At 40.8% G+C, this 27,805-nt stretch overlaps 2 protein-coding genes across 4 annotated transcripts in view; one reads left to right on the forward strand and one right to left on the reverse strand.

Annotated features, from left to right (window-relative positions):
• The window catches only part of MROH8 (maestro heat like repeat family member 8), a 43,124-nt gene extending 38,009 nt beyond the window's left edge, over positions 1-5,115 (reverse strand). The window contains exons 1-2 of the mRNA XM_070420282.1: positions 4,806-5,115; positions 1,125-1,243 (exon numbers count right to left, since the gene is read on the reverse strand). Of these exons, the coding sequence (XP_070276383.1) occupies positions 1,125-1,243; positions 4,806-5,092 (406 nt within the window). The 5' untranslated portion in view covers positions 5,093-5,115. The remainder of the gene's footprint in view (positions 1-1,124; positions 1,244-4,805) is intronic.
• The window catches only part of RPN2 (ribophorin II), a 55,735-nt gene continuing 32,783 nt past the window's right edge, over positions 4,854-27,805 (forward strand). For all 3 annotated transcript variants that reach the window (XM_070420284.1, XM_070420286.1, XM_070420285.1), the window contains exons 1-6: positions 4,854-4,952; positions 8,630-8,823; positions 20,194-20,289; positions 21,596-21,771; positions 23,820-23,895; positions 26,206-26,340. In XM_070420284.1, the coding sequence (XP_070276385.1) occupies positions 4,940-4,952; positions 8,630-8,823; positions 20,194-20,289; positions 21,596-21,771; positions 23,820-23,895; positions 26,206-26,340 (690 nt within the window). In that variant the 5' untranslated portion in view covers positions 4,854-4,939. The remainder of the gene's footprint in view (positions 4,953-8,629; positions 8,824-20,193; positions 20,290-21,595; positions 21,772-23,819; positions 23,896-26,205; positions 26,341-27,805) is intronic.

Consider the following 27,805-nt stretch of genomic DNA (forward strand, 5'->3'; position numbering starts at 1 on the left):
TCTTCACATTTGCTCCTTACTCCCACCTCCATCCCCAGTCACACATTATACTGAGTTCCATTTCTTTGTTTCTCTAGAAGTATACTGTATTTGTTCTGTTCACTGCTATATCTCCAGCAGCTAGATCAGTGTTTAGAGTATAGCAGGGCTTAAATAATTATTTATTGAATGAATGTACAAATAAATGAATGTAGTTCCTCAAACATACTATAGTCTTTCCTGTCTTGTGCACATACTGCTCCACCTATCTGGAATGCTCTTCCCTCTACTTCTCACCTGGGTAGCTCTTTCATGTCTTTGAGACCCTCTTTAGGTTTAAACAGCAGTGTCTCAGACAGGTTCTCTCTGCCAAACATGATTTAAATTAGGTTCCCATCCATTTATTTATTTATTTATTTATTTATTTATTTATTGTCTTAGTCCTTGTTTAATTCTTTCATAATGTTTACTACAACTTGTAATTACTTTATTTACTGTCTCTTTACTTATTTTGGTTCTTCTCAGCACTATGATATAAATTGTGAGGGCAGGAACCATGTTAGTTTTGTTCACTGATGCATGTCATTGTTCCCGTGCTGGGGCCTCCTTGGTGCAGGGCTGATTGGCAGCCATTTCTGTTTGTTCCGCCCTGGAGATTCCCTGAGACCCTGTCCCACCCAATTTACAATCCCACCCAAGCTGTGTGCAGTGGCTTTTGGATATGAATGGCCTGTCCTTTCTCAGCCTAAAACCTGTCAACCAAGCTGCAGCTGGGTCAGGGAGCCCCAAAGCTATCAATAAAAGGCCCAAGGCCGGCACCAGCACCAGCCTGTACTTAATAGTTATAGAATAAATGAAAGATAGTTATTTTATAGGCCAATCCAAATTCCACCCACACCTACCTTTCTCTTCTCAGAATCCTTCTAGCATGTAGACCTTGTGCAAATAGGCAGGATTATTTGTCTCAGGACCAAGTTAGTATCCTGTATGTCTAGAATAATGTATCTTATCTCATTTTTCCAATCATATTCCAAGGTTTTAAAGTCACGGACCAAATTCATTGTCAAAGTCTAGTTAAGGGCTGGTTACCGAGTCACTTGACTTGAAAAGAGATACCCCTCCACCCCGCTCTTTCCCCCTTTTACCTGTAAATTCAAGGCTACTTGGGCCCTTTATAATATCCTCTAAGTTGCTCAGCTGCAAATCCACACTTCCTGAATCACTATCGGACGCATAAGGGACTACTACGTCCCAACTACAGATCCTAGGAAAAAAGAGGGGATTAGAAAAATTAGTTTTTCAAGACTGCTTCTGTCTCATCACTCAAGCTTAAATGTCACTTTTCAGAGGCGTTTATTGATCACCAATCTAGGTTAACCAGTCTCTCCCCACCCCAGTCTGACAGTTATTTTTCTTATGTTTTCATAGTATTTAATCATTGCCTATAATTATCAAGTTAATTTGTGTTGTTTATTGACTGTCTCCCATTAAACTATAAACTTCATGAGAGGAGAAACCCTGTTTATATGGTCATAGTTGTATCCTCAGCACTTAGCATATTGTCAGCCTTATGGGGAGTAAATGGATAGGTAAGAAATACTATGCCACTGTTAAAAAGAGACTGAGACAAAGAAATGCTACTCGCCATGAAAAAGGAAATCTTACCCTTTGCTACAGCATGGATGGGCCTCAAGAGCATTATGCTAAGTAAAATTAGTCAGAGAAAGTCAAGTACCATGATTTCACTTATATGTGGGTAGTAATGAACAAAATTAACTAACAAACAAAATAGAAACAGACTCGTAAAGAACAGATTGACAGCTGTCAGAGGGGAGAGGGTTTACCAGGCTTGGTGAAAACGGTAGAGGGATTTAGCAAACAAAACAAAACAAAAAACAGACACAGACAACAGTACAGTGTTTACCAGAGGGAAAGAGGGTTGGGGGGAGGTAGAAGAGGGTAAAGAGGGGATAAATGGTGATGGAAGGAGACTTGACTTGGGGTGGTGAATACACAACATACAGATGATGTATTATAGAATTGTACACCTGAAACCTAAATACTTTTATTAACCAGTGTCACCCCAATACATTCAATGAAAAAAAAAAGACTGAGGTAGAATACCCCCCACCTACCTCAATTCCTCTTCCCCTTTCTTTTTTTCTATAGACAAAATACCTTCTAATATGTGATTCACTTATTTATGATATTGTTTATTGGATAATAGTTTTCATTACTAGAAAAATATTTCTTCAAATTTTTGTACTATTCACCATGTAAAATCTATAAAGACATGACACATTTTTAAGTTTAATTTTTTAATTTTTTTTAAACTTTTTTAAATTTTTTATATATTTTTTTATTGATTTTTTACAGAGAGGAAAGGAGAGAGATAGAGAGTCAGAAACACGGATCAGCTGCCTCCTGCACATCTCCTACTGGGGATGTGCCTGCAACCTAGGTACATGCCCTTGACCGGAATCGAACCCGGGACCTTTCAGTCTGCAGGCCGACGCTCTATTCACTGAGCCAAACCGGTTTCGGCTTAAGTTTAATTTCTATTAACATTTTATCCACCATTAGGTTTAGACAGTAACAAAGCAATAATTGATAACCTAAAAATAAAAAGGACTTTCAAAGTCAGAGGCAAACAAGCATTTATTTGTGATCAATAAGAATAACTATTTTGGAATCAATTCAGGTGGGAGCCCAAATAATGTTCTGATTAGGAGACAAAGGCAAAAGGTATTTATGAGGAAGAAAAGAGGAACAATTACATTAATAGAAGGAAAGCATTTCTATTGGTGAAGATAACAATATGGTGATGTTAATTCTAGGCTATGTTTTAAATTTTTAGTCAGGTAGTCATCAGTTAGAACTGCTTTTTTCTTATTTTTGCAAACAGTTCTTTGGGAAGCAAAGTTGTTTAGGTCCAGTCAAAGGTTATTTTGCCCTGTTTTCCTCTGGCATGGTAGCTTCAGCTCCATTTTAAAAAAACAAAACATATTTATGGGGGTTTTTTTGGTTGCCTCCTATATGTACCCCAACTGGGGATTGACATCGAAATTTGGGTACGTGCCCTGACCGGGAATTGAACCCGACACCTTTTGGTATATGGGGTGATGCTCCAAATGAAGCCTCCAGCTCTGTTTTAAAGTGGCTTCATGTTTTGTGTTTGTTTTTATTGTTTATAAAATCAAGCTCTGGTTTGTAGCATTTGCTGAATCTATGGTTGCGGCCAAAATCAAGCTACCAATGTCACTTTGGGAAGAAATGTGCAGTAGCACACACCATCATATTTCCACTATTCAGATACAATAGAAATAAGCAGCCACGAAAACAGACAATGGGAAAATGTAGTGAAACACTTAGGAAGTGATGAGTTTGGTTTTCAATATACTTTATTTCATTATCAGTTTGTATAATTTAATTTTTCTTAGTTGTATTTAACAACTAATTTGCAAATTCCTGATAAATTCAACAACTGACTTTGCAAACCAGTATGAGATGGCTCCAGCATACTATTGGTTATTTTATTACTGAATTGAAGGAGTTCTTTATATATTCTGGATCAGCACTGTCCAATAGTACTTTCTGTGATAGTGGAAATGTTCTATAATTCTGCTCTGTCCATATGATACCTACTAGCCACACGTGGCTACTGAGCACATGTGGCTAGTACAAACTAATTTTTACTTTTGGTTCATTTAAATTCAAATTTAAATACTTACATATAGCTAGTATCTACCACACAAAACAGCACAGCACCAGACATAGCAAGAACTGACTCTCACTGTTTGGGGTAATAATATCTGTGGCACTAATAATGATAAGAAGTTACCATATTGTGCCTTGGCCGGTGGTGCTCAGTGGTTATAGCATCAAAGGGTCTCTGGTTGGGTTCCTTGTCAAGGGCACACACCTGGGTTTCGGGTTCTCTCCCCATCCCTGCACGTGCAGGAGGCAACTAGTCCATGTCTCTCTCTCTCTCTCTCTCTGTCTGTTGCTCCCCCCTCCCTCCTTTTCATCCTCTCTGAAAAGCAATGGAAAAAATATCCTCTGGTGAGGATTAACAAAACAAAAAAGAGTTACCATTTTGTGCATGCTTCGTATGTTCATAATAGTTAAAAAACACAGATGACGGAGTCAAACTACCTGGGTTCAAATCTTTGTTTCCTTCTCTATCAACTAGACTAACTATACACCTCAGAGAGTGGTGACAGGGAGTAAACGAAATGTTGTGTACGTAGAGACACTGTCGGGCTATGCTGTTAACTCTCAATAAGTGGAATTAGTTATTATTAATTCTTAGATCACTTCCATTTTTGAGCTTGTTACTTCGTAACCTTGGCTAATATGCTCCTCATAATAATGAGGAGTCACTGAATTATCGGGAGTCAAGACAAATGCTTTGCAAATCAGATGAAATGGCACTCATAGGTTAGTTACTAACAACCGAAACAATCTTTAGAGCTAATTGCCATAATTTACGAAAGGGCAAAAAAAAAACAACCCTCGAATACCGCCCTTCCCCACCTGACCCTTCCCATTTCTTTAAAATTGGCCGGGCTGCTGAGACGACTGAATGACAGGCGACCGACCAATCAGAGGTGGCCCCGTCTCGGGCCCGCCCTGAAGCCTTGCCCAATAGCGTCGTGGTAGCGCCCGGAATAAGACCGTTGCAAGGTGGCCGGTACCAAGTGGACCTGGGCGCCGGGGGGAGCGGGCCTGTACGCGAGGACCGCGAGGTCCTTTGGGCGCGAGGACCAGAATTCCGGCTGTGGGTACAGGGAGCAGCCCGGCCCAGCGGGACGGCGGGGACTGACCTGTCCCTAGAGGCCATCTCAGCACGCGGAGCCTGCCGCGAGTTCCCGGCGTCCCCTCCGGCGCGCTCCCGGAGCCACTTTTCTGAGCGGAAGTCAGCTGGCGGTGCGGACCCTTCTTGGACCTGCTCGGAGGAATGGCGCCGCCGGGTGAGGTGTTGCGCATGGCTCGACGGCGGGGCCCCGCGGACGCCACGCCTCGGCGACTGGGCCAGCGTCCGCGGGAGGCTAGTGTTCGCCACTCGGGAGCCGGCCAGGCGGGGTCCCCTTCCTCGGCGGGACTGGGGCATGGGCTCCGCCTCTCTCGGGTCGAGAGTCTGAGGGAGGGCTGGCGAGCGGGTGGGATGCACGGGACCTGAGGAGGGGTTGGGGTGGGAGGGGAGTGCGGTGCCGAGCTACGGGTACCCCCGAGGACCAGCCGGGCACCGAGGGGCGTGATTAACCGCTGGTCGCGGCTTCGCTCATTCATTTGACTCGCGCGGGCTCCCGGGTCCGGCGGCCGCAGAGCTAGCCTTTGGCCAAATCATCCATTGGGCCCCAGTTTCCTTTTTAGTGGAAAGGGCAAAGCAGATCACCTCTCTGGGAGTTGAGAGTTCTGAAGTCAGGTTCTCCGGGTGCAGACTTGCAGGCCGCCACGCATTTATTATGTGACCCCACCGCCATTTACTCAACCCCCCTCTGCACCTCAGTTTCTCATCTGTAAAACAGACTACACATTGTCTGCCTCTTAAATTGCTGTATTAAATGAGATGGTCTCCGTGCACGGTTTAGAACAGTGTGTGTCACTAAGTAAGCACTCAGTGAAGTTACCTGCATTGCTAGTTAACGAGTGGTCACTGCAGGATGGACTCTCAGGTCCCACCGCAGCTTGGGAAATGTGTACTATTGTTATTTCCACGTGACAGGCGGGAGGGAAGAGAGGAGGCCAATGGCTTACTGCTCCATTATTTAAGAAGAAGGTAAAAGAGGTGTTAAAAACAAACTTGGGATTCAAACCGGTTGCCTGCCGTTTGATTCTCAGGTAGTTGTGTGTGGTAGGGCCGGTAATTACTATCCGAGTCTCAATTTCTTGGTTTTTAAAGGGCACTCACTTGGATGTTGAGGATTTAATGACTCATTGCATACAAAGTACCTAGCTTAGTATGGGCATACCCGACTCGTGTTAAGTGTGCAAATTTTAGCCAAGAAAGTTATTGTTATCATTAATGGGAGGTGGGAAGGTTAGGATTCTGTGACACGGATGCTGTGTTAGGGGAATTTACAGTCTAGCTGGGAAAATGCTGGATAGATCATAGCCATTTGCTAGATTTTAATATATTGAGGATATGCATGTACACAAGGCATTGGGGATTCATTCAGCATTAGTATCTTGACTCCTCATTCTCTCATATCTTTCTATCCATTAGCAATTCTGGCTTTAACTATGAATTTTAGCCAGGTCGCTTCTCACCATCTCTACTGCTGTCACCCTGTTGGGTCACTCATCTTTTTACTTGGATTATGGCAATAGTCTCCTAACTGGTGTCCCTCTCTAGGTCCCTGGACCTGTATAGTCTCAATATAGTATTGTTTATGCTCAACACAGTGGTTCTGTTAAAATATAAGTCAAATCACTCCTTTCCTCAAAACTTTCCAGTGGATCCCATCTTGCTCAGTAAAAGCCATAGTTCCTGCAGTGGCTGATAAGACCCTCTGGATTTGGCTTCTGCAGTCTGTCACCTTGTCCCTACTTATCATCCTTTGCTTACTCCTCTTTAGTCATACTGTTCTTCTTGCTAATGTAAAAAAACACCACATACACTCCTGATTCAGGGTCTTTGAACTTGCTTTTCTTCTTGGGCTTGTTTCCCGCAAAATACCTTTATGATTTGCTCCTTCTTCAAGTCTACTACATTTTTTTATTTCTTACTTGGCCTATCATATTTAAAATTGAAGTTCTTCTCAGGTGTCCCTTCTGTGTTGTATTTTTCTCCATAGCACGTTTCACCTTTTTAAATGCTAAATAATGCATCTTAATTATTGAGTGAGATATTTTTCTTTTCCGGTTAGAATGTAAGCTCCAGGACATTGGAGGCTTTTGTTTGCTCTGTTTCCTGCTGTATCTTCAACACTAAAACAATGTTTGGTGCATAGTAGGCATTCAGTAAATATTTGATTAATGAGTACTCCACATTACAAATATCTCTAGTTTTTAAAATTTTTATTTAAAAAAAAATATTTTTATTGATTTTAGGGAGTAAGGGAGAGCGAGAGAGGGAAACATCCATGATGAGAGAGAATCATTAATCGGCTACCTCCTGCATGCCCCATACTGGGGATTGAGCCTGAAACCCAGGCATGTGACCTGACCAGGAATTGAACAGTGACCTCCTGATTCATAGGTTGATGCTCAACCACTGAGCCACACCGGCTGGGCTCTAGTTTTTGTTGTTTTTTTTTAAGAGTTTTTACACTCTAGATTACTTAATACACTCAAGGAATTAAGTAGAACTAACTAACCTTCATGCCCCAAGGTAAGCATCTCTTCTACAACATTTTCCAAAACATAGTGCAGTATGGACACTACAGTTAGACTTGGGTTTGAGTCCAAGATTGACTATGTGTAAACTACTCTGGCCCTCAATTTTTTTATTTGTAAAATGGATATAATAATTGCTTTCTTAAAGGGTTCTAGTTCAAACTCAGTTTGACACTGTAGACAAAGAATTTAGGACCATTAATGCTACCCTTGTGATCACTGTTACTTGGATAGCAGACAGTTCATGACACAGACTATTCAAAAGTGTGTGTGTGTGTGTGTTAATGACAAGTAGATTGTACCACTCCTATGACTTCCTGTTTCCTGGGCATAATAGATGAGGATTAATTTTATTTCCATTTATTTAGCAAATGTTAATTCAATATTCCTTTGTCCAAGGGAGTGTGCAAGACTTGGAAATATTGAGATGAACAAGAGCGTCTGTCCTCATGGAGCTTACAGTTTAGCAGAGGCATCACACATTACACTGTTATAGTTGTGAAAAATATAGAAGTACAGGTTGCAATAAGTGGATATAGCAACAATAACAATTCAGCTAACATTTAGATAGTCCTTGTTAAATGTCAACCGCTATTCTAAGATCTTCGTATATTAAGTCATGTAAAGCTCTTAACATTGAGGAGTAGGTACTATTATTAATTCCTTTTTATAATGAGGCACAGGCTGGCCTTATTGTAATTGCCACAGTCACATTGCTAATAAATGGCAGAGTTAGGATTTAAACTTGGCTCCACAGGCCATATTCTTCACTACTTCATAGTACTGACTTGGGACCTAATCCAAGGGAGACCTATTGGGAGGTTTCTTAAGGAAAAGATACTTGAACTGGAATCTAAACGTAAAAATTAAGCAAAGTATAAATAGGTTTGGAAAGCATGAAAAAATGCTGGGTGGGGAAAAACATGGCACCTTAGAGAAGCAGAGAGGAGGCTAGAGAGTCATAGAAGGAAGTGAGGGAAGAGATCTGGTTGAGAGGTAGGCAAGGCCATGATGAAGATTCAGGATTGTGTCTGTCCTGAGAGGTGTAGGAGTTGCTAGTGTACTTGAAATGGGGATAGTGTGATGAGTCCTGTGCTTTAGCCACATGGAGGCTGCTGGGAGGACTGTCCAGATAGTTGAAGACAGTGCCTACCACTTCCCCAAGGCTTCTCTCCAGTTTAAACCTTCCAGTTCCCTCACCCTTCCTTACATGATTTGGTTTTTAGACTTTGGTGGGCATCATCCTTGAAACTCTGTATAGACTTTGGAATAGTATGGAGTGTGCTTAATAGTCATTTTTTTTCTCAAGGTTCAAGCACTGTCTTCCTGTTGGCCCTGACAATCATAGCCAATGCCCAGGCTCTGACGCCCACTCACTACCTCACCAAGCATGATGTGGAGAGATTGAAAGCTTCGCTGGATCACCCTTTCACAAGTTTAGAATCTGCTTTCTACTCCATCGTGGGACTCAACAACCTTGGTGCCCAGGTGCCAGATGTAAAGGTAAGGCTCCTTTTGCCTTGGTGGCCTCATCCTTTTACTATGTTCCTTTTGTATACTTCATAACCTTTTGCTCATTTGAGGATAACCAAAGTTAATACAATATAATAAATACTTATATCAGTCGGACGGGTTCTTTCTTTGAGTGCCTAATGTGTGTTTACGATCTAGTCAGATCTTTTAGCAGAATATAGGAAAGAGCAAGTCATAGATCCTTGAGAAACTTTTACTGCAGCTCTGAGTGGGCCTATGCAGTACTACATATACTTATGAAGTGCCCTATATGTGAGCCTAGTAAATAATAAAGGATCTCAAGATGGGAGGGCATTCAGATTTATTAAACAGTCACTGTCACTGCATCAGGCAATTTTGATATAAACCTTTGATGATGAAAATGCATCATGATTAAAACCTCTCTTGCATTTAGGAATAATATTAAGTGAATTGACATTTTATTCACTATAGTAGCATGGATAGCTAGGGTACGAAATTAGGGCCAGGTTTCTCATATACTAGTATAAGCGTTATGTATTAATCTTCTATGACTGCAAAACAAATTACCATACATTTAGCAATGTAACACAATACTCACTTATGAGCTCATAGTTCTGTAGGTCAGAAGTCCAGGCAGGCTTGGCTGGGCTCTTATTTGGAGGCTCTGGGGAACAATCTGCTTCAAGTTCCTTCAGGTTGTTGGCAGAATCCACTGCTTTGTGGTTTTAGGTCTGAGGTTCCCATTTTCTTGCTGGCTTTCAGCTAAGGACTGCTCTCTGCTTCTCACTGTCACCCACATTTCTTATGTGACCCATCCCTTTTTAATTCAGTGATGGCATGTTGAGTTCTTCTTATTCTTCAAATTTCTCTAATTCCTCTTCTGCCACCAGCCTGAGAAACTTTCTGCTGTTAAAGAGGGATTACCTGTTCGGGTCAGGACGGCCTGGATAGTCTCTGAATTTTAAGGTCAGCCGACTCAAGGTTTTAATTACATCTGCAAAATCTCTTCAGAGCAGTTCTTAGATTAGTATTTAAATGAATAATCAGTGGGTGGAAATGTAAACATGGCATCTTTTGAATTCTGCCTGTTCTTTCTTGTATTAGCATAGAAAGGACCCCAAATCTCAGTGTCTTATGGCAAAAGTTTATTTTTGCTTAGACTGTATGGCCCTCATGGGTCAGCTGGGGCTTTGCTCCATCTTTCTTATATATATATAATTTATTTTTTTACAGAGAGGAAGGAAGAGGGATAGAGAGTTAGAAACATCGATTAGCTGCCGCCTGCACAACCCCTGCTGGGGATGTGCCCGCAATCAAGATATATGCCCTTCACCGGAATCGAACCTGGGACCCGTCAATCCGCAGGCCAACGCTCTATCCACTGAGCCAAACCAGTTAGGGCTGCTCCATCTTTCTTAAGTCCAGGATTTACTGGTAGCATGCTGGAGCAGTCTCTATCTGATTGTGCAGAGGGCAAATGAAAACATGACTCTTAAAACTTCTGCTCAGGTCCTGACCCGTTTGGCTCAGTGGATAGAGCATCAGCCTGTGGACTGAAGGGTCCCAGGTTTGATTCCAGTCAATGGCACATGCCTGGGTTGTGGGCTTGATCCCCAGTAGGGGGCGTGCAGGAGGCAGCCAATCAATGATTCTCATCTGTTTCTATCTCTCTCCCTCTGCCTTCCTCTCTGAAATCAATAAAAATATTTTTAAAAAACAAAAAAAAACAACAAAAAAAAACTTCTGCTCAGAAGAAATATGTGGAACTTCTTTTATCTTTCTAATTTTGTTACCTAAAGCAAGTCACATGACCATACCTAAGTTGACAGGGAAGTATAATACTTCTTCAGAGAAGAAATACATTTTATTTTATTAATTTATTTTAGAATATTTGTTATGGTTCTGTGAAATATGCTGTTTTTGTCTTGCTAGGAATTTTGTTGAATCTATAGATTGCTTTGGGTGGTATGGACATTTTAATAATGCTAATTTTTCCTATCCATGAGTATGGTATATGTTTCCACTTAACTTGTATCTTCTTCAGTTTCTTTCCTTAGTATCTTAAAGTTTTCTGAGTGTAGGTCTTTTACAACCTTGTTTAAGTATATTCCTAGGAATTTTATTCTTTTTGAAGCAATTGTGAATGAGAGTGTTTTATCAGTTTCCCTTTTTGATAGTTCATTATTGGTGTATACAAATGCAACTGATTTCTGGATATTTATTTTGTATCCTGCTACTTTACTGAATTCATTTATCAGTTCTAATATTTTTTGTGTGGAATCTTTAGGGTTCTTTATATACAGTATCATGTCATCTACTTATATAAAAGGCTAATATGCTAAGTGTCCAACTGTCTGGGTGATGACGTCAAGTAGCAACACCTGGCTTTCTCTCCGTAGCGACAACTAGCCTTAGGTGGAAACACTTTACACTGTAACCAAATGTCTGTGAAGCGTTTTCCGGTGCCTCATCTCATTTGATCCTCTCAGAAGTCCTGGAGTAGATAGATAGGAGACTTGGTGGAATCCTATTTTCTTTTCATTAGCCAGAAAATGGAGATTTAGAAAGCTTAGCAACTTGACCCAACTGAAAAGAAGTAAGACACGGTGGACCTTGAAAATGACTTCAGGTTTTCTCACTGCGCAGAATATAGTCAAAAACTGCTGCAGTTAAATATTTTACCTTTTGTTCTCCTTGTGTGATTTATAATAATAATAATAATAATAATAATAATAATCTGCTTTGTGTTGATATTTACTGCTGTGTTGCTGACAATTAATTACCTGAAAGAGAAGTTGGGGTACTTCACTGGGCTGGAAAAAGTTTAGCTACATCAGAAAGCAGGTCTAATTAAGCAAGTTTGTTCTATATCTATAAAAGGCTAAGTTGACTTGTGCATGCGCTATACATATAAAGCTCTCGGTGGTGCCAATCGCATGCATGTGTTTCGATCAGTCATTGTTGATTGTGAATTTTGTTGTTTTTGTTGACATTCTGAAGCTGAAAGAAAGCGGTGGCATTGCACGGAAGGAACAATGGCAATTAAATATGATCATAACAGTGATCTGGGTAGATAAAATTATCCCCATGTAACCGAAGTTGCCGTCATATTCAGAAATGAAGATGGAGGACCTCCTTTTGAAAGGGACTTGCTCATTCATTGTAAACCAGATCTCAATAATCCAAATGCCACTAAAATGAAACAAATCAGTATCCTGTTTCCTACATTAGATGCAATGACATATCCTGTTCGTTTCCCACATGGTGAAAAAGGCTGGGGAACGGATATTACATTAAGACTCATAGACAACAATGTAATGGACAATAATACTAGATTCAATGGATGATGCTGAAAAGGAAAATTTTCCCATCCAATTTCTTAAAAGTATTACTCCTTTGGAAGTACGTGTCAAAATTAGAATTGAAAATAGGTGCAATCAGGTCATATAAGACAACATGGTCACAGGTTTTCAAGATTAATATGCAGGGGAGAAACCAAGTTGGCGGCATAGGTAAACACCTGAAATTGCTGCCTCACACAACCACTTCAAAAATACAACTAAAAGACAAAATGGACATCATCCAGAACCACAGGAAGGCTGGCTGAGTGGAAATTCTACAACTAGAAGGAAAGAGAAAAGCACACTGAAACTCAGAGGAGGTGCGGAAGTAAAGTGCAGAGGTATGGAGGTGCATGAGGAAAGGGCCGGCAACTGAGGACCTGGTAGTCTTTTTCAATTGGGAGGGAGACATAAGCTCCCGACTGCTCTGAACTCCAGTTCCGGGCGAGTCTCTGGGGACTCGGACTCATATGGGGAGAAACTGGACTGTCTGGCATTGGTCAGAACTCGAAGGCGGCTTTCTCTCAGAGGTGCTTGCAGCCATTACCGTGGGACACTGAGATCCGGGGCCTCTTAGGGCAGGACTGAGGATCAGCCATAGCTGTTTGCTCTGCCCTGTTGATTCCCTGAGACCCCGCCCCACCCAAGCTGTGTGCAGAGGCTTTTGCATATGAACGACCTGTCCCTTTGCAATCTAAAATTACCTAACAAACTGCAGCTGGGTCAGAGAGACCCAGAACATCCAAAAGAAGGTCCAAGGTCCCACAGTAGCTTGCATTGCTTCACAGCTGGGCCTCATCTGGGCACCTCCAAATCCCAAACAAAGAAGAGGAATCTGCAGATCTCTCTGTAGCTCCTGCTGGGTAGCCTCAGCAGATGCTAAATTAGCACCTCCTTAGAGATTCAAGAGCCTGTGTACCCAGTGGTTAGAGTGGGACCATCCAGATTACAACTCCTCAGATCCATAAGGGACACACTCAGGTGTCAGACTCAGTGAGCACCAAAGCCCCACTGAAGCAAGTCTTGCCCCATAAGGGTGTCTCCAGCACAGAAGTTCTCCCACCATAGACACAGCTGATTCTCACAGCCAATTGGCCTGGAGGTCAATTCCTCCCAGTGATACCAACTACAATCAAGGCTTAACTACAACAAGACTGTGCACACAGCCCACAAAGGGGTGCACCAAGAGTGTCCACCTCAGGTAACTGGGGAGGCTGAGCCACTGGGCCCTATAGGACACCTAGCACAGAAAGCCACTCTATCAGCCCAGGGAAGCATAAAAAATGCGGAGACAAAGAAACAGGTCACAAATGACAGAAATGGAGGAAAGCAAACTACTGGATATAGAGTTCAAAACCACTCTTATAAGGTTTTTCAAGAATTTTCTAGAAACCGCCGATAAATTTAGTGAGACCCTTAAGAAATCTAATGAGACTCTCGAGGATATGAAAAAGGACCAACTAGAAATTAAGCATACACTGACTGAAATAAAGAATAATATACAGAGATCCAACAGCAGACTAGAGGATCCCAAGAATCAAGTCAAAGATTTGAAATACGAAGAAGTAAAAAACACCCAACCGGAAAAGGAAAAAGAAAAAAGAATAAAAGAATATGAAGATAGTGTAAGGAGCCTCTGGGACAACTTCAAGCGAACCAACATCTGAATTATAGGGGTGCCAGAAGAAAAGAGAGCAAGATATTGAAAACCTATTTGAAGAAATAATGACAGAAAACTTCCCCTACCTGGTGAAAGAAATAGACTTCCAAGTCCAGGAAGCGCAGAGAACCCCAAACAAAAGGAATCCAAAGAGGACCACACCAAGACACATCATAATTAAAATGCCAAGAGCAAAAGACAAAGAGAGAATCTTAAAAGCAGCAAGAGAAAAACAGTCAGTTACCTACAAGCGAGTACCCATAAGATTGTCAGCTGATTTCTCAACAGAAACTTTGCAAGCCAGAAGGGAGTGGCAAGAAATATTCAGCCCTAACTGGTTTGGCTCAATGGATAGAGTGTCAGCCTGCGGACTCAAGGGTCCCAGGTTCGATTCCGGTCAGGGGCATGTACCTTGGTTGCGGGCACATACCCAGTAGGGTGTGTGCAGGAGGCAGCTGATCAATGTTTCTAACTCTCTATCCCTCTCCCTTCTCTCTGTAAAAAAAACCAATAATATATATATATTAAAAAAAAAAAAGAAATATTCAAAGTGATGAATAGCAAGAACCTACAACCAAGATTACTTTACCTAGCAAAGCTATCATTCAGAATTGAAGGTCAGATAAAGAACTTCACAGATAAGGAAAAGCTAAAGGAGTTCATCACCACCAAACCAGTATTATATGAAATGCTGAAAGGTATTCTTTAAGAAGAGGAAGTAGAAGGAAAAGGTAAAGATAAAAATTATGAACAACAAATGCATATCTACAACAAGTGAATCTAAAAATCAAGTGAATAAAAAATCTGATGAACAGAATAAACTGGTGAATAGAATAGAATCGGGCATAGAAAGGGAGTGGACTGACAGTTCTCGGAAGGAAAGGGGTGTGGTGGTGCGGGAAGAGACTGGACAAAAATCGTACACCTATGGATGAGGACAGTGCGGGGTGTAAGGGCAGAGGGTGGGGTGGGAACTGGGTGGAGGGGAGCTATGGGGGAAAAAAAGAGGAACAATTGTAATAATCTGAACAATAAAGATTTAATTAAAAAAATAAAAAAAGTAGGTGCAATCATCATGCTACTGAGAAATCTTAATAGTAAATGGGGTCTTTGTAATGGTACTAGATTTATTATCAAAAGATTGTGACCTAACATAATTGAAGCTGAAGTATTAACAGGATCTGTGGAGGAGAGGTTGTTCTGATTCTAAGAATTGATTCGTCTCCGTCTGACACTGGCCTCAGTGTTAGAATAAGTTTAATCAATTTATCAGTCATTGTTTTTATCAGTGTTGTTTTTATATCATGTTTTCTTTTTATATCATGTCTTTGTTGTTATATCATGTTTATTAATCAATTTATATAATTTTTAGATACATTTTACTAATTTTCTTTCTTCTCTGACACTTCTATTACAGAGAAAGTGTGAATAGCAATGTTAAAATATTTCTTTTAATTAATTTCCTGGTGGGGCGCTAGTCTTCAAATAATGACAGTTTTACTTCTTCCTTTCCAATTTGGATGCCTGTTATTTCTTCTTCTTGTTTGATTACTGTGGCTAAGACTTCCAGTACTTTATTGAATAAGAGTGAAGAAAGCAGACATCCTGTCTTGTTCCCGATCTTAAGGGAAATGCTTGTAGTTTTGCCCACTGAGTATGATATTGGCTGTGGGATTGTCATATATGGTCCTTATGTTGAGGTATGTTCATACCTTAACATAAGGAATGCATTGTAGTGAATGGTAACTCCTGAGCTTTGATACTGGTGGGTGCCTGGTGAAGGGGATCAATGAGGGGGAAAAGAAGGACATCAATAATATTTTCAACAATAATGATTAAAAAAAAAGTAACGTTTTTTTTCTGAGGAGAGTGGTGAGCACGCTGATCCACTCGATTGACAAATTAGCCCACTTTAGTATGAACTCCTTATTTATGGAGCAGTTTACTGAACGCCTGTGCTAGGCCCTTGGCACATAGTCACTGCCTTCAGAGAGCTTACAGTCTAGTGGAAATTAAAAGAACAGCAACTCTTGTATATTTTTTCTGTTGATGTCTTTCAACCATTGAAGTTGTTAATTCTTTTTGATGCTCAAAATATCCCATTTTTGCTAGTGGGCCAAAATGTCTGGGTGTGCATGTGTTTAGTTTTATTTTTGTTTTTAAATATATTTTTATTGATTTAAGAGAGGAAGGGAAAAGGAGAGAGAGAATCATCAATGAAGAGAGAGTATCATTGATTGGCCGCCTCCTGCATGCCCCACACTGGGGACCGAGCCTTTATCTTGGGCATGTGCCCTGACCGGGAATCGAACCGTGACCTCCTGGTTCATAGGTCGATGCTCAACCACTGAGCCACGCCGGCTGGGCTTTTTTTAAAAAATGTGATCCAGTAGTCTTTGAGAGTTTCTAATGTCCTGGGCTTTTATATTTCCTGCCCCAGACTAGAATAAGTCATTGCTATTATTTATTAAATTTTTTGTTATATGCCAGGTACACTGGATGTTATCTTGAATTAATTGTCTTAATTCTGTATAGTTAGAAATATCCTGTAATAGAGGAGGAAATAGAAGCTCAGAGAGGTTAAGGAAATTAATTGTCCAATGTCTGCCAGCCATCCTCTGAATACCATATGGCAAAGGGGTTGACAAATTGTGGCCTCCAAGATCAAGTCCAACTTGGAACATTTTTTTGTTTTGTTTTATTTTTTTAATGTTTAGCCCTCCTTCCCTTGAGTATTTGCTTCTCCTTCTCTCTCTTTTATTTTTTTATTTTTATTTTTTAAAAATATATTTTATTGATTGGCAATGAAAAGTGGATTTATTTTGAGAATCCCAAATGCACAAAATCATGGGTTGATCCAGGTCAACCATCCACATCGACTGAAAGGCCAAATCACTTCAGAAAGAAGACAATGCTCTGCGTTTGGTGGGATCAGGAAGGTGTGTATTATGAGCTTCTAAAACCAGGTGAAAGCATTAATGCTGATCCCTACCGACAACAAATAATCAATTTGAACCGCACTTTGATCGTAAAACAACCAGAATGGGCCAGAAGACACGGCAAAGTAATTTTGCTTCATGATAATGCACCATCACACACTTCAAAACACATTAAAAACACATTAAAAGATCTTGCCTGAGAAGTATTAACCCATCTACTGTATTCACCAGACCTTGCTCCTTCAGATTACCACTTGTTCCCATTGATGGCACATGCACTTTCTGAGCAGCACTTCAAAATGTACAAAGAAATGGAAAATTGGGTCTCTGAATGGTTTGCCTCAAAACAAGAATAGTTGTATTGGGACGGTATCCACAAATTACCTGAAAGATGGGTGAAATGTGTAGCTAGCGACGGACATTACTTTGAATAAAGCACTTTTGATGTTTCTCTTGAAATTACCATGTTTTCTTTGATTCCAAAATCCTCATTATTAACCGGTACACCTCGAACACATGGGAAAAATGAGTCTGGTACAAAGGACTTGGTGGGGTGAGACTCCCACCAGGGTATGCCTCAATAACATGACACAATTAAAGTCTGGTGAGATTACAAAGCATAGTCTGAGAGGAGATGAGTAGTTGGGAGCTTTTGGTGGGGGAAACAAGGTAGACGAAAGGGCAGATGAGACTGAGGTTACTGCCTTTTTTATTGGATGTTTGTTGTTTCCTGATTGGTTTAGGGAGTTACAGTATAGGGAAGAGTAGGTAGAGGAAAGCACTGATCAGTTCTTTACTCAGGAGGCTGTTTAGATAATTGGAGTATTAGTATGGGGCACAGAAAGCTGAGGGGAACAGATGGGAAAATGGGCATTTAGGGATGATTTTCAGCCTTCAATTGGGAAGATGAGTCTGGTACATGGGAGGCCAGCTGGAGTCAGAGTTACATATTCACAGATGTAGCGTGAAATGACCTTATGACTGATATTCTCTCTGTCAGCTGCATTACCACACCCCAGCACAGGTTGGGCTTATTGAGTTCAGAGTGGGTTTGTGAGGTCTTCTCCACTTCTGCTACAGTTGAAACAACCATGCTGTCAACATCGTGGGTTTTGAAGCCACTGACTGCTGGAACTGTTTACCTTGAGTTGTCTGTGCAATGAATTAGAGTAAGCATGATGTTGGTTTTACTTCAGAACAGAACATTTTTAGTGGTCCCTTGAGAGGTAGAAATTGTATAGTTCAAACTCTGGAGCCAGGCTGCCTGGGTTAGTTAGAATTCTACCTCCTCCATTAAGAACTCAGTTTTCTTTTTCTAAACTTAAGATAATAAGAGGACCTATACATTAGATACGCACATAAAGCACTTAGAACAGTGCTTGACACATTTTAGGTGCTTGAAAAGTGGTAGCAGTGACCCTAATCATTTTTTGGAGCTCCAGTGCTGTCATTCCACTGTTAAGCACCAGATGGCAGCAAAGCACAGGTCTTAAGCTTACTCAACAATTCTATCAAAAGGTCTCTAATAGGTTTTCTCTTTCAGATCCCTGATTTGTGTAGTGTGAATATTTTCTTTCTTTCTCTCTTTGGTTTCTTTCAAACTTCTGGTTGAAACTCATTTGTTTTGAGACTCTTATTTAAAGCTTATTCATAAAAAAACTTTAAAAAGCTTTTTGGTTGAAGTAACATATGCACACAGTAAAATATCAGATAATGCAGAACAGCTATTAATGAAAAGCAATAATCCACTGCATGCCTCACCTTGTCTTACTCCCTGTCCTGTTTCCCAGTGCACCCACTTTTAACTTTTTATTACCATTTAATTTTGAATAGCTGAATTTTGTTACCTCAACCAAAATATTTAGCAATATAACTAGTAAATAACATTTTTCAGAGTTTGCTATGTAGAAATAGCATGGGCTTTAGTATGTGCCTACTCTGTGCCCGGCACTGTGATGGGGGTTCATCAAGTTTCTGATCTCAGGTAACCAGTCACTGGGGAAGGATGTTGGTACAGTATGGTAAGTGCTTTGAGGAGCACTTAGGGAGGAGGGCAACTGGCCTGTTCTGGGATGAATGTCAGTGAAGGCTTTCTGGAATCACTGGAAGAGGTGACATCTGAGCAGAGATGAAGATAAGACCAGATTTGGCAGACAAGAAGGACAAGAGATAGGTCTCCTGGCAGGGGAACTGGCAGGGTCAAAAACATAAATGGTGAGAGCTTAGTATATCTGGGGAGCTGCAGTAGTCTGGCGGTAAGATTTTGAAGTTGGAGGTGGGGATGTGATAAAGCTGGCACAGAGAAAGGGTCAGTCATGAGCGCATTTTATGCTGTATCAGAAACTTTCTCTCTTGTTCTGAGGGTAATCATAAGGAACCACATAAGGGTTTTAATAGCAAAGTAAGATGATAACATTTGTATTTTGTAAAGATCACAGAGAACAGTGGTTCTCAACCTTCTGGCCCTTTAAATACAGTTTCTCATGTTGTGACCCAACCATAAAATTATTTTTGTTGCTACTTCATAACTGTAATGTTGCTACTGTTAGGAATCATAATGTAAATATCTGATATGCAGGATGGTCTTAGGTGACCCCTGTGAAAGGGTCGTTCAACTGCCAAAGGGGCCTCGACCCACAGGTTGAGAACCGCTGACATAGAAGCAGCTTACAGGGTAGATTGCATGGCTTGAGACCAGTTAGGAGATGATTGTAACAATCTAGGTGAGAAATGGCAAGAGCCTGGAATAAGGCAATGATAGAACCAGAGGGTGGGGATTAGGTTTGAGAAACAAAGAGGAGATAGACTCGATAGACTGGGAGTTAAGGGTAAAGTCCAAGACTGAGTCTCAGGTTTCTGCTTTAGGTAATTGGGTGCATAGTGATGCCCCTACATGAGCTGGAAAGTCCAGGTGAAGAAATAGAAGGTTTCAAGCTCATTTTAGGTATGTTCAATTTGACTTAGCTTTGTACATCTAAGTAGAGACCCCAGTACAGTTGGAATCAAAGGATCCACTCTGCCACTTATTAGATCTGTTGCCTTTATCAGATTACTTACCAATTCCAGGCCTCAGTTTCCTTTTCTGTTAAAGGGGATGATACTACCTACCGCAGGGTCCTTATGTTTATTTAAAAGAAGAGCATCATAAACACCCAGCATGGGTCATAACCAGAGCAGGTGTTCGATGGAAGTGGTTTCTTTCCTTCCTTTCTAGGATTCACAAGGAGTAGAGTTCCTTCAGGTTTGTCACTCCTTTTTTGAAGTCAGCAATTTGGGATAATACAGTGTTCTATGGAAAGTAAGAACTTAAAAAATGAAATCTTATGTAACTCATACTTTAAGTCATCATAGATTGCTTAGAATTTTGTCATCCAAAAAACATGGATGCCTTTCCCACTCACTTGTATATCACCGCTTACTGACTTTTCCCCCTTTTTAGAAAGCATGCGCCTTCATTAAATCAAACCTTGATCCCAGCAATGTGGATTCCCTGTTCTACGCTGCCCAGGCCAGCCAGGTCCTCTCAGGTTGTGAGGTGAGTCCAGCTTCCTACATTTTTATATACCTTAAATCATAAAGTTTATTTTTAAAGAAGGAGGGTCATGTTAGATATATATGTATGTATGTATATATACACACACATATATATATGTATGTATCTTCTATAACAATATAAGGGTAATATGCTAATTAGACCAGACATCATTCTGGATGTCATTCCGGATGTTCTTCCAGACAAAGCTGGAACCAGAGGGTGGGGATTAGGTTTGAGAAACAAAGAGGAGATAGACTCTTTGAGGAGGGAAGCCCAGATCCCGGGTGCCTCCCTGCAGCCAGAGGGAAGCCAGTCCTAGCAGTTGGGATCAAAGGATCAAAGGAAGGCCTACTCTTGCATGAATTTTGTGCATTGGGTCTCTAGTCTATATATATAAAAGCCTAAGTGACTGAATGACCAATTGCTATGATGTGCACTGACCACCAGGGGACAGATGCTCAATGTACAGGATCGGGCTCCCTCCTGTCTGGATCAGACCTGTGGGGATTAGGCCAAAACTGGCTATCTAACATCCCCCGAGGGGTCCCAGATTGCCAGATTGTGAGAGGGGCAGGCCAGGCTGAGGGACCCCGTGCACCAGGCCTCTAGTTTAAACAATAAAAATCCATTAGTGAGGATTGGAATTCCATTTTTGTGATTTTTATCTATATATTTTGTTGATTTAAGAAAGAGGAAGGGAAATGGTGAGAGATGGAAACATCAGTGATAAGAGAGAATCATTGGTGGGCTGCCTCCCGCATGCCCACACCCCACACTGAGGATCGAGACCGCCACCCAGGCATGAGCCTTGACTGGAATCGAACCATGACCTCCTGGTTCATAGATTGATGCTCAACCACTGAGCCACACCTGCTGGGCTCGTGATTTTTTTTTTTAAAGGAAGTGTGGTTTATTTTTCCTGTGAGTTTTCACTTTTTGTTAATTTTAAAATAACTTTTTCCTATAGTTGCCTCTCTTCTGGGAAGCCTTGATTTTTCTTTCTGTCTCCCTTTAACATTTAAAAATGTTCAAAGTAAAGCAAGAATGCCCCACACCAATCTGGAAATCCATGTTATTGAACATAGAAGAGCCATATAAGTAGACAAGTAATTTGCAGAATTTTTTCAAGTGTTGTGTTAAGGTTTTAAAAACATTTAATTCTGCCATCTGAGTAGTCGAGGGGGAATGATCATGTGACAGGTGGGTGGTGTGACTTTGGCAGTTGCTCTGTGTGCCATCTTTGGCATATGTGCTACTAATTGTTAGCAACTATTCTAAAACTCTGTGTCTGCCAATCCTTCCTTAGATCTCTATTTCAAATGAGACCAAAGATCTGCTTCTGGCAGCTGTGAGTGAAGACTCGTCTGTTACCCAGATCTACCATGCAGTTGCAGCCCTAAGCGGCTTTGGCCTTCCCTTGGCTTCCCAAGAAGCCCTCAGTGCCCTTACCACTCGCCTCAGCAAGGAAGAGACCGTGCTAGCGTGAGTCATCATCTCAAGTATTTCTCAGGCTTCATTTGTGTTGGATACTATCCTGAGAGGGTTCATCCACTGGTTCAGCCAATATTTTCTGGGCATCTACTATGTGTCAGGTGCTCTGCTAGGTGTACTACTACACTAAGACAGGAAAGGTTCCTGTCCTCATGCAGCTCACCTAGACACAGTCTTCTCCAAGCTGCTCAGGTTTTTCCATCAGTGCCTTCATCATGGTCATCTTAATGGAATTAGTTTTCCATGGAGGGAATCTTAATTGTGATCTTTATGAAAGCAGACAAATTCTCACTGTACATGCCCTAATACATTGACTTAATAAATGGTGCTTTTACACAAAGGCCCAATCCTCTCTTGGGAATTAGGAAGCTAGTCCCAGGTTGAGCAGCAGTTTGCTTAACCACCAAGGGTCCTCAGCTTTTTTCTGTTCAACTCAGAAAAGCACCATTTATATTTTCCAAGTTATCTGTAACAAGAGAAGAATCTAATAAAAAATCTGATGTGTATACCTACCACATTCTACCTTAAAAAGATGATCTTTTTATTAACCAGTGTTACCCCAATAAATTTAATTTAAAAAGTTTATCTTACAGAAATATACTCGTAAGTGTATAAAAATATATTAATTAGCCATTTAAAAAAAAAGAATGAAATACTGACACATGCTACAACATGGATGAACCTTATGAAAGAAGCCAGACATGAAAGATCATATATTGTATGATCCACTTATATGAAATATCCAGAATAGGTAAATCTATAGAGACAGAATGCAGATTGGTGGTTGCAGGGGCTGGGGTGGGAGTGGAGTGTGTGTGTGTGTGTGTGTGTGTGTGTGTGTGAGAGAGAGAGAGAGAGAGAGAGAGAGAAAGAGAAAGAAAATGCTTAATAGGCACAAGGTTTTAATTGGGATTAATGGGAATATTTTGGAACTAGATAGAGGTGGTGATTGCGCAACATTGTGAAATACACTAAGTGCCACTGAATTGTTCACTTTCAAATGGCTATGTGAACTTCACTTCAGTGATTTAAAAAAATATCTATATGAGTAAGGGTTATCATTATAGCATTGTATGACCCAGTAAAACATTTAATATTTATCAATTGGACATTAAGTAATTGGACATTAAGTGTATTAATTGGACATAATTACAGTGCATCTAATACTATGTTATTGCTAATAAGAATGAGGTATATTTGCCCTGATTGTTGTAGCTCAGTTGGTTGAGGGTCATCCAGTGCACCAAAATGTAGCCAATTCTATTCTAGTCAGGGCACACGCCCGAGTTGTAGGCTTGATCCTGATCCCTGGTAGGGGGTGTGCAAGGAGGAAGCTGATTGATATTTTGTTCTCGAATTGATGTTCTCTCTCTCTCTCTCTCTCTCTCTCTCTCAAATTCAGTAGAAAAAATCTTATTTTTTTAAAAAAGAATGAAGTATATTGACCGTATATGTATTCATGGAAACATTTATATAATATATTATTAAATTATTCAACATGTGTTTACTGTACGCTTGTCTCATGTTGGTTTCAGAAAAGTTGTTCCAAATTCTACCCAGCAATCTACATGTGTAGATTTTACAATATTTCTTTGGTCTTGGAGTAAGAAAAGTAGAAAATTAACAAGAAGTCAACTTCTGCCAATTTGACCTTGGTCAAATTGAATTCTGTTCTCTCTAAGAGTCTATCTCTTTTAAACCTAATCTAGTCTCATTATTCTGTATGTGATGCCATTAGGAATGAAATAGATTTTCAGAGGGAGGTGAACCTATGCTCCCTCTCTTCTCTGTGCCCACAGTACTTCTTGTGGGTCCTATTGTACAGATGGTCTTCTTCTAGCTGTAATGATCTTTATAATGTACTGGTCTTTGTTACATCTTTCCCAACAAGATTGTAAATAAGCTCCTTAAAGGTTGAGACTGTCTTATCCTTCTGAAAAATAAGAGTAGGATATTCATGAAGGTGTCTCAATATAGGAAGGGCTGAGTAGTTGAAAGAAGACTTGCTGTTCATTAGGGTTCTACTTTTTACCTTCCAGAACAGTCCAGGCTCTCCAGACAGCATCTCACCTGTCCCAGCAGGCTGACCTGAGGAGCATCGTGGAGGAGATTGAGGTGTGAATTTATTTAAATAAAATAAAACTTTTTTAGAAGAGCTTGCAGATAGACATGTATGATTTAGTATAGCCATGTTCATATTCATGGCACACTTATGTTCTTTGTATCACAGCAATGTCCTAGGGCAGGGGTGGGCAACCTTTTTGTGAGTACGTGCCAAAACCAGCAAAATCTCTGACTCAAAATTCTTCTGCGTGCCAACCCGAATTTTTTGAGAACATGTTACACCTACTTGATATCTCTTAAGGTGTACGTATGTGAAGAACCTTGAAGAAATAATAAAATTTATTCGAGTGACAAAAACACAGCATGAAAAATACATTTATTTTTTAATGTATACATGTATACTGATAGTCCGACAAAAAACTTTATGACTCCGTTTGATATTATCAGTGGGACTTTTGCTGCTGCATCTCTGATGACAGAGATTTTATATCAGGTTTATATTTCGTGACCTTCAGAGATATGCATGAGCTACTACTTTCATCCGTCAGGCTACTCCTATTACGAGACTTAACAAAATTCATCACTGAGAACGAAGATTCACAAGCGTATGTGGATGAAAACATGGAGAGTAACGCTGTTGCAAAGTTTTTTAAACAGAAAAAATTTTCTGGAATGGCATTCCAAGTCCTCAATAGTTTGTTTTTGACACTTCTCTCTGGTACTCCTGTCTCTAATAGCTTTTTTTCAATGTTTTCCAAGTCAACTCTAAGGTCAATAAATTTCTGCTTCCAAATTGAGCTACTCTGAAATTCAGTCAACTGCATTTCAAAGTCAGCCATGTCTAGCCATGAAAACATTTGTAAGTTTAGTTCCTCCAGTTTCATGCTGTCTGGAAACCTCATGAATTTTGCTGTCTCTTCCAGTTCTCTGAATTTCGCAAATCTTGAGAACTGCTCAATAGTTGACTCGATGATGTTTAAAAACAGCTTTTGAAGGCTTTGACAGTCTGTTTTGTCATCTTTTGGGAGGTCTTTTTTTAAAAATTTTATTTAACATATTTTATTGATTTTTTACAGAGAGGAAGGGAGAGGGATAGAGAGTTAGAAACATCCATGAGAGAGAAACATCCATCAGCTGCCTCCTGCACACTCCCCACTGGGGATGTGCCCGCAACCAAGGTACATGCCCTTGACCAGAATCGAACCTGGGACCCTTGAGTCCGCAGGCCGGTGCTCTATCCACTGAGACAGACCAGTTAGGGCTTTTGGGAGGTCTTTGATGTGCCTCTTGAGGTTTGGGAAATATCTAAATCTCTCACCATCCACATTCCTCTTAAAGACTTCCAGTTTCTTTTCAAAAGCCTTTATGTTACCAAACATAACATCAAGTGTCTTGCCAGTTCCTTGTAATTTAACATTTAAGTCATTCAAATGTTCACAAAAATTGTAAATGGAAGATTATAAGAGAGGGTTTCGCGTGCCAGCAAAAGTTACTGGCGTGCCATGTTTGGCACGTGTGCCAGGGGTTGCCCACCCCTGTCCTAGGGAGTATTTGTTAGGCCAGTATAGTTACCACATCAGTTAGGCAAAAAACTACTTTTTCAGTTTTTTGTAGGTATGGTTTCATAGTCCAAGTTTTTTTAGAGCCAAAAACCCTGAAATCAAAATTTTTTTTCTGCCACTTACTACTTTGTGGCAAATTATTTAATGTCTGAACCTCAGTTTCCTTTTCCTGTGGTTGTAGGAACAAGTGAGGTGCTAAAGTACCTCATACATATAGGTGCTCAGCAAGTGGTCACTGTGGTTTTTATTATTACTCTATGCTTTCCAGTGCCCAGAACCTCCTGCTGCTCCTGGACTGCATAGTCAGTGATGACAGGCAGCCTGACAGTGTCATCACTGGATGCTCCAGAAGCACATTAGCTACCTCATCATGTGGCCCAGGAGAGCAGTATGTCTCTCTTCATCCTTAGAGCATTGACTGGGAAAGAGAAATGCTCAGCTCTGTAGGCTGTATCCAAATGAATGGTCATGGAAACTGTCTGTGTCACGATGCTTCCTGGGTGCACTGTAGCCTGACCCACTGGCCTTCTGCCCAGAGCAGGTGGTGCCTTCAGTATCATGACTCCTGGGTTTAGACTTGAGTACAAAGGGTCAGGGAAGGTATACTCATAGAGCTGCAGAAGACGATGTTCTCTTCAAATGCCTGTACAATATACTTTACTCTCTACCTACACCTTTTTTTGAGAAATACTAAGTTACTGAAATGGTCTCCAGATTTAGAGTGAGATTTCTCAAAACTGTTGCACTCTCATTTCTGTTCTCACGTGACTTCCAACATGCTTCTTTGTTGTTGTGACAGGACCTTGTTGCTCGCCTGGATGAACTGGGAGGTGTATATCTTCAGTTTGAAGAAGGACTGGAAACAACAGCATTATTTGTGGCTGCCACCTACAAGCTCATGGACCATGTGGGAACCGAGCCATCCATTAAGGAGGTGCCTGTCTAATAATTCTCAAGAGTGAATCCCAAAGGGGTTGTTGACTTTATCTGCTCCAGATAGCTTTTTTCAGAGAGCTGTTCAGTAGCCTTGGGTGTAGTCATTCAGTGTCTTGGGTTAGGCATTGAGGATGAGAAATAGAAAGTTGTCCTCAAGAAGCTGGTTGTCAGTGGGATAGACATGTAAACAGTTTGTTATACTTGCTTCAAATGGGGTATGAACGTATGAGGTAGTGACAAGGAGGCCAAGTGTATTACTCTTGTTTCAGCTCCCTTTTCTTCCTGATAACTCCCACTTGTCTCATGAATGCTTTCCGTGTTGGTGGCCCAATCAAATCCTCTTTCTCTTGAGAAGTGCCTTGTACTTCAGAATTGCCTGTTCTCCCTCCCCCCTCATTTAGCAGTGGCTAAATCTTAGCTAATCTTTGTTGATTGATATAGTTCAATGAGAGGCTTGTGTGTCTACCAGACACCCACCAAGAGTTAATTCTTTTTTTCTTTTTCAAGAGGAGCTTGTTAACCTGAAAGAACCTTTAGCGGGATGTGTGTGGGAAGTCTTCTGGAGTAGGACCCTCTTTGTACCCCTTATTTATGGGAAGATTACCACTCTTGACCTAAAGGGCTTAAAATATAAACTGCTGCTGTTTTAATTTTAGGAGGAGAGGTTGGGGTTTCAAGTTAGAACTTTTCTTTCTTTTTTTTTTTTTTAGTTGTTTTATTGCTTAAAGTATTACAAAGAGTATTACATATGTCTCCTTTTTTTCCCGCCCTTGACAATCCCCTGGCCTACCCTACCCCCCAGTGTCTTATGTCCATTGGTTATGCTTATATGCATGCATACAAGTCCTTCGGTTGATCTCTTACCCTCCCCTCCTGCCCCCCAACCCTCCCTGGCCTTCCCGCTGTAGTTTGACAGTCTGTTCGAGGCTGCTCTGCCTCTGTGTCTATTTTTGTTCATAAGTTTATAATGGTCTTTATTACCCATAAATGAGTGAGATCATGTGGTATTTTTCCTTCATTGACTGGCTTATTTCACTTAGCATAATGCTCTCCAGTTCCATCCATGCTGTTGCAAATGGTAAGAATTCCTTTTTTTTACAGCAGCATAGTATTCCATCCTGTAGCTGTACCACAGTTTTCTAATCCATTCATCTACTGATGGGCACTTAGGCTGTTTCCAGATCTTAGCTATGGTGAATTGTGCTGCTATGAACATATGGGTGCATATATCCTTTCTGATTGGTGTTTCTGTTTTCTTGGGATATATTCCTAGAAGTGGGATCACGGGGTCAAATGGGAGCTCCATTTTTAGTTTTTTGAGGAAACTCCATACTGTCTTCCAGAGTGGCTGCACCAGTCTGCATTCCCACCAGCAGTGCACGAGTGTTCCTTTTTCTCCACATCCTCTCCAGCACTTGTCCTTTGTTAATTTGTTGATGATAGCCATTCTGACAGGTGTGAGA

The sequence above is a fragment of the Myotis yumanensis genome, unplaced genomic scaffold (genome assembly GCF_028538775.1).
Source record: "Myotis yumanensis isolate MYYU_CA2020_CCGP unplaced genomic scaffold, mMyoYum1.0.hap1 SCAF_7, whole genome shotgun sequence".
Taxonomy (NCBI): Eukaryota; Metazoa; Chordata; class Mammalia; order Chiroptera; family Vespertilionidae; genus Myotis; species Myotis yumanensis.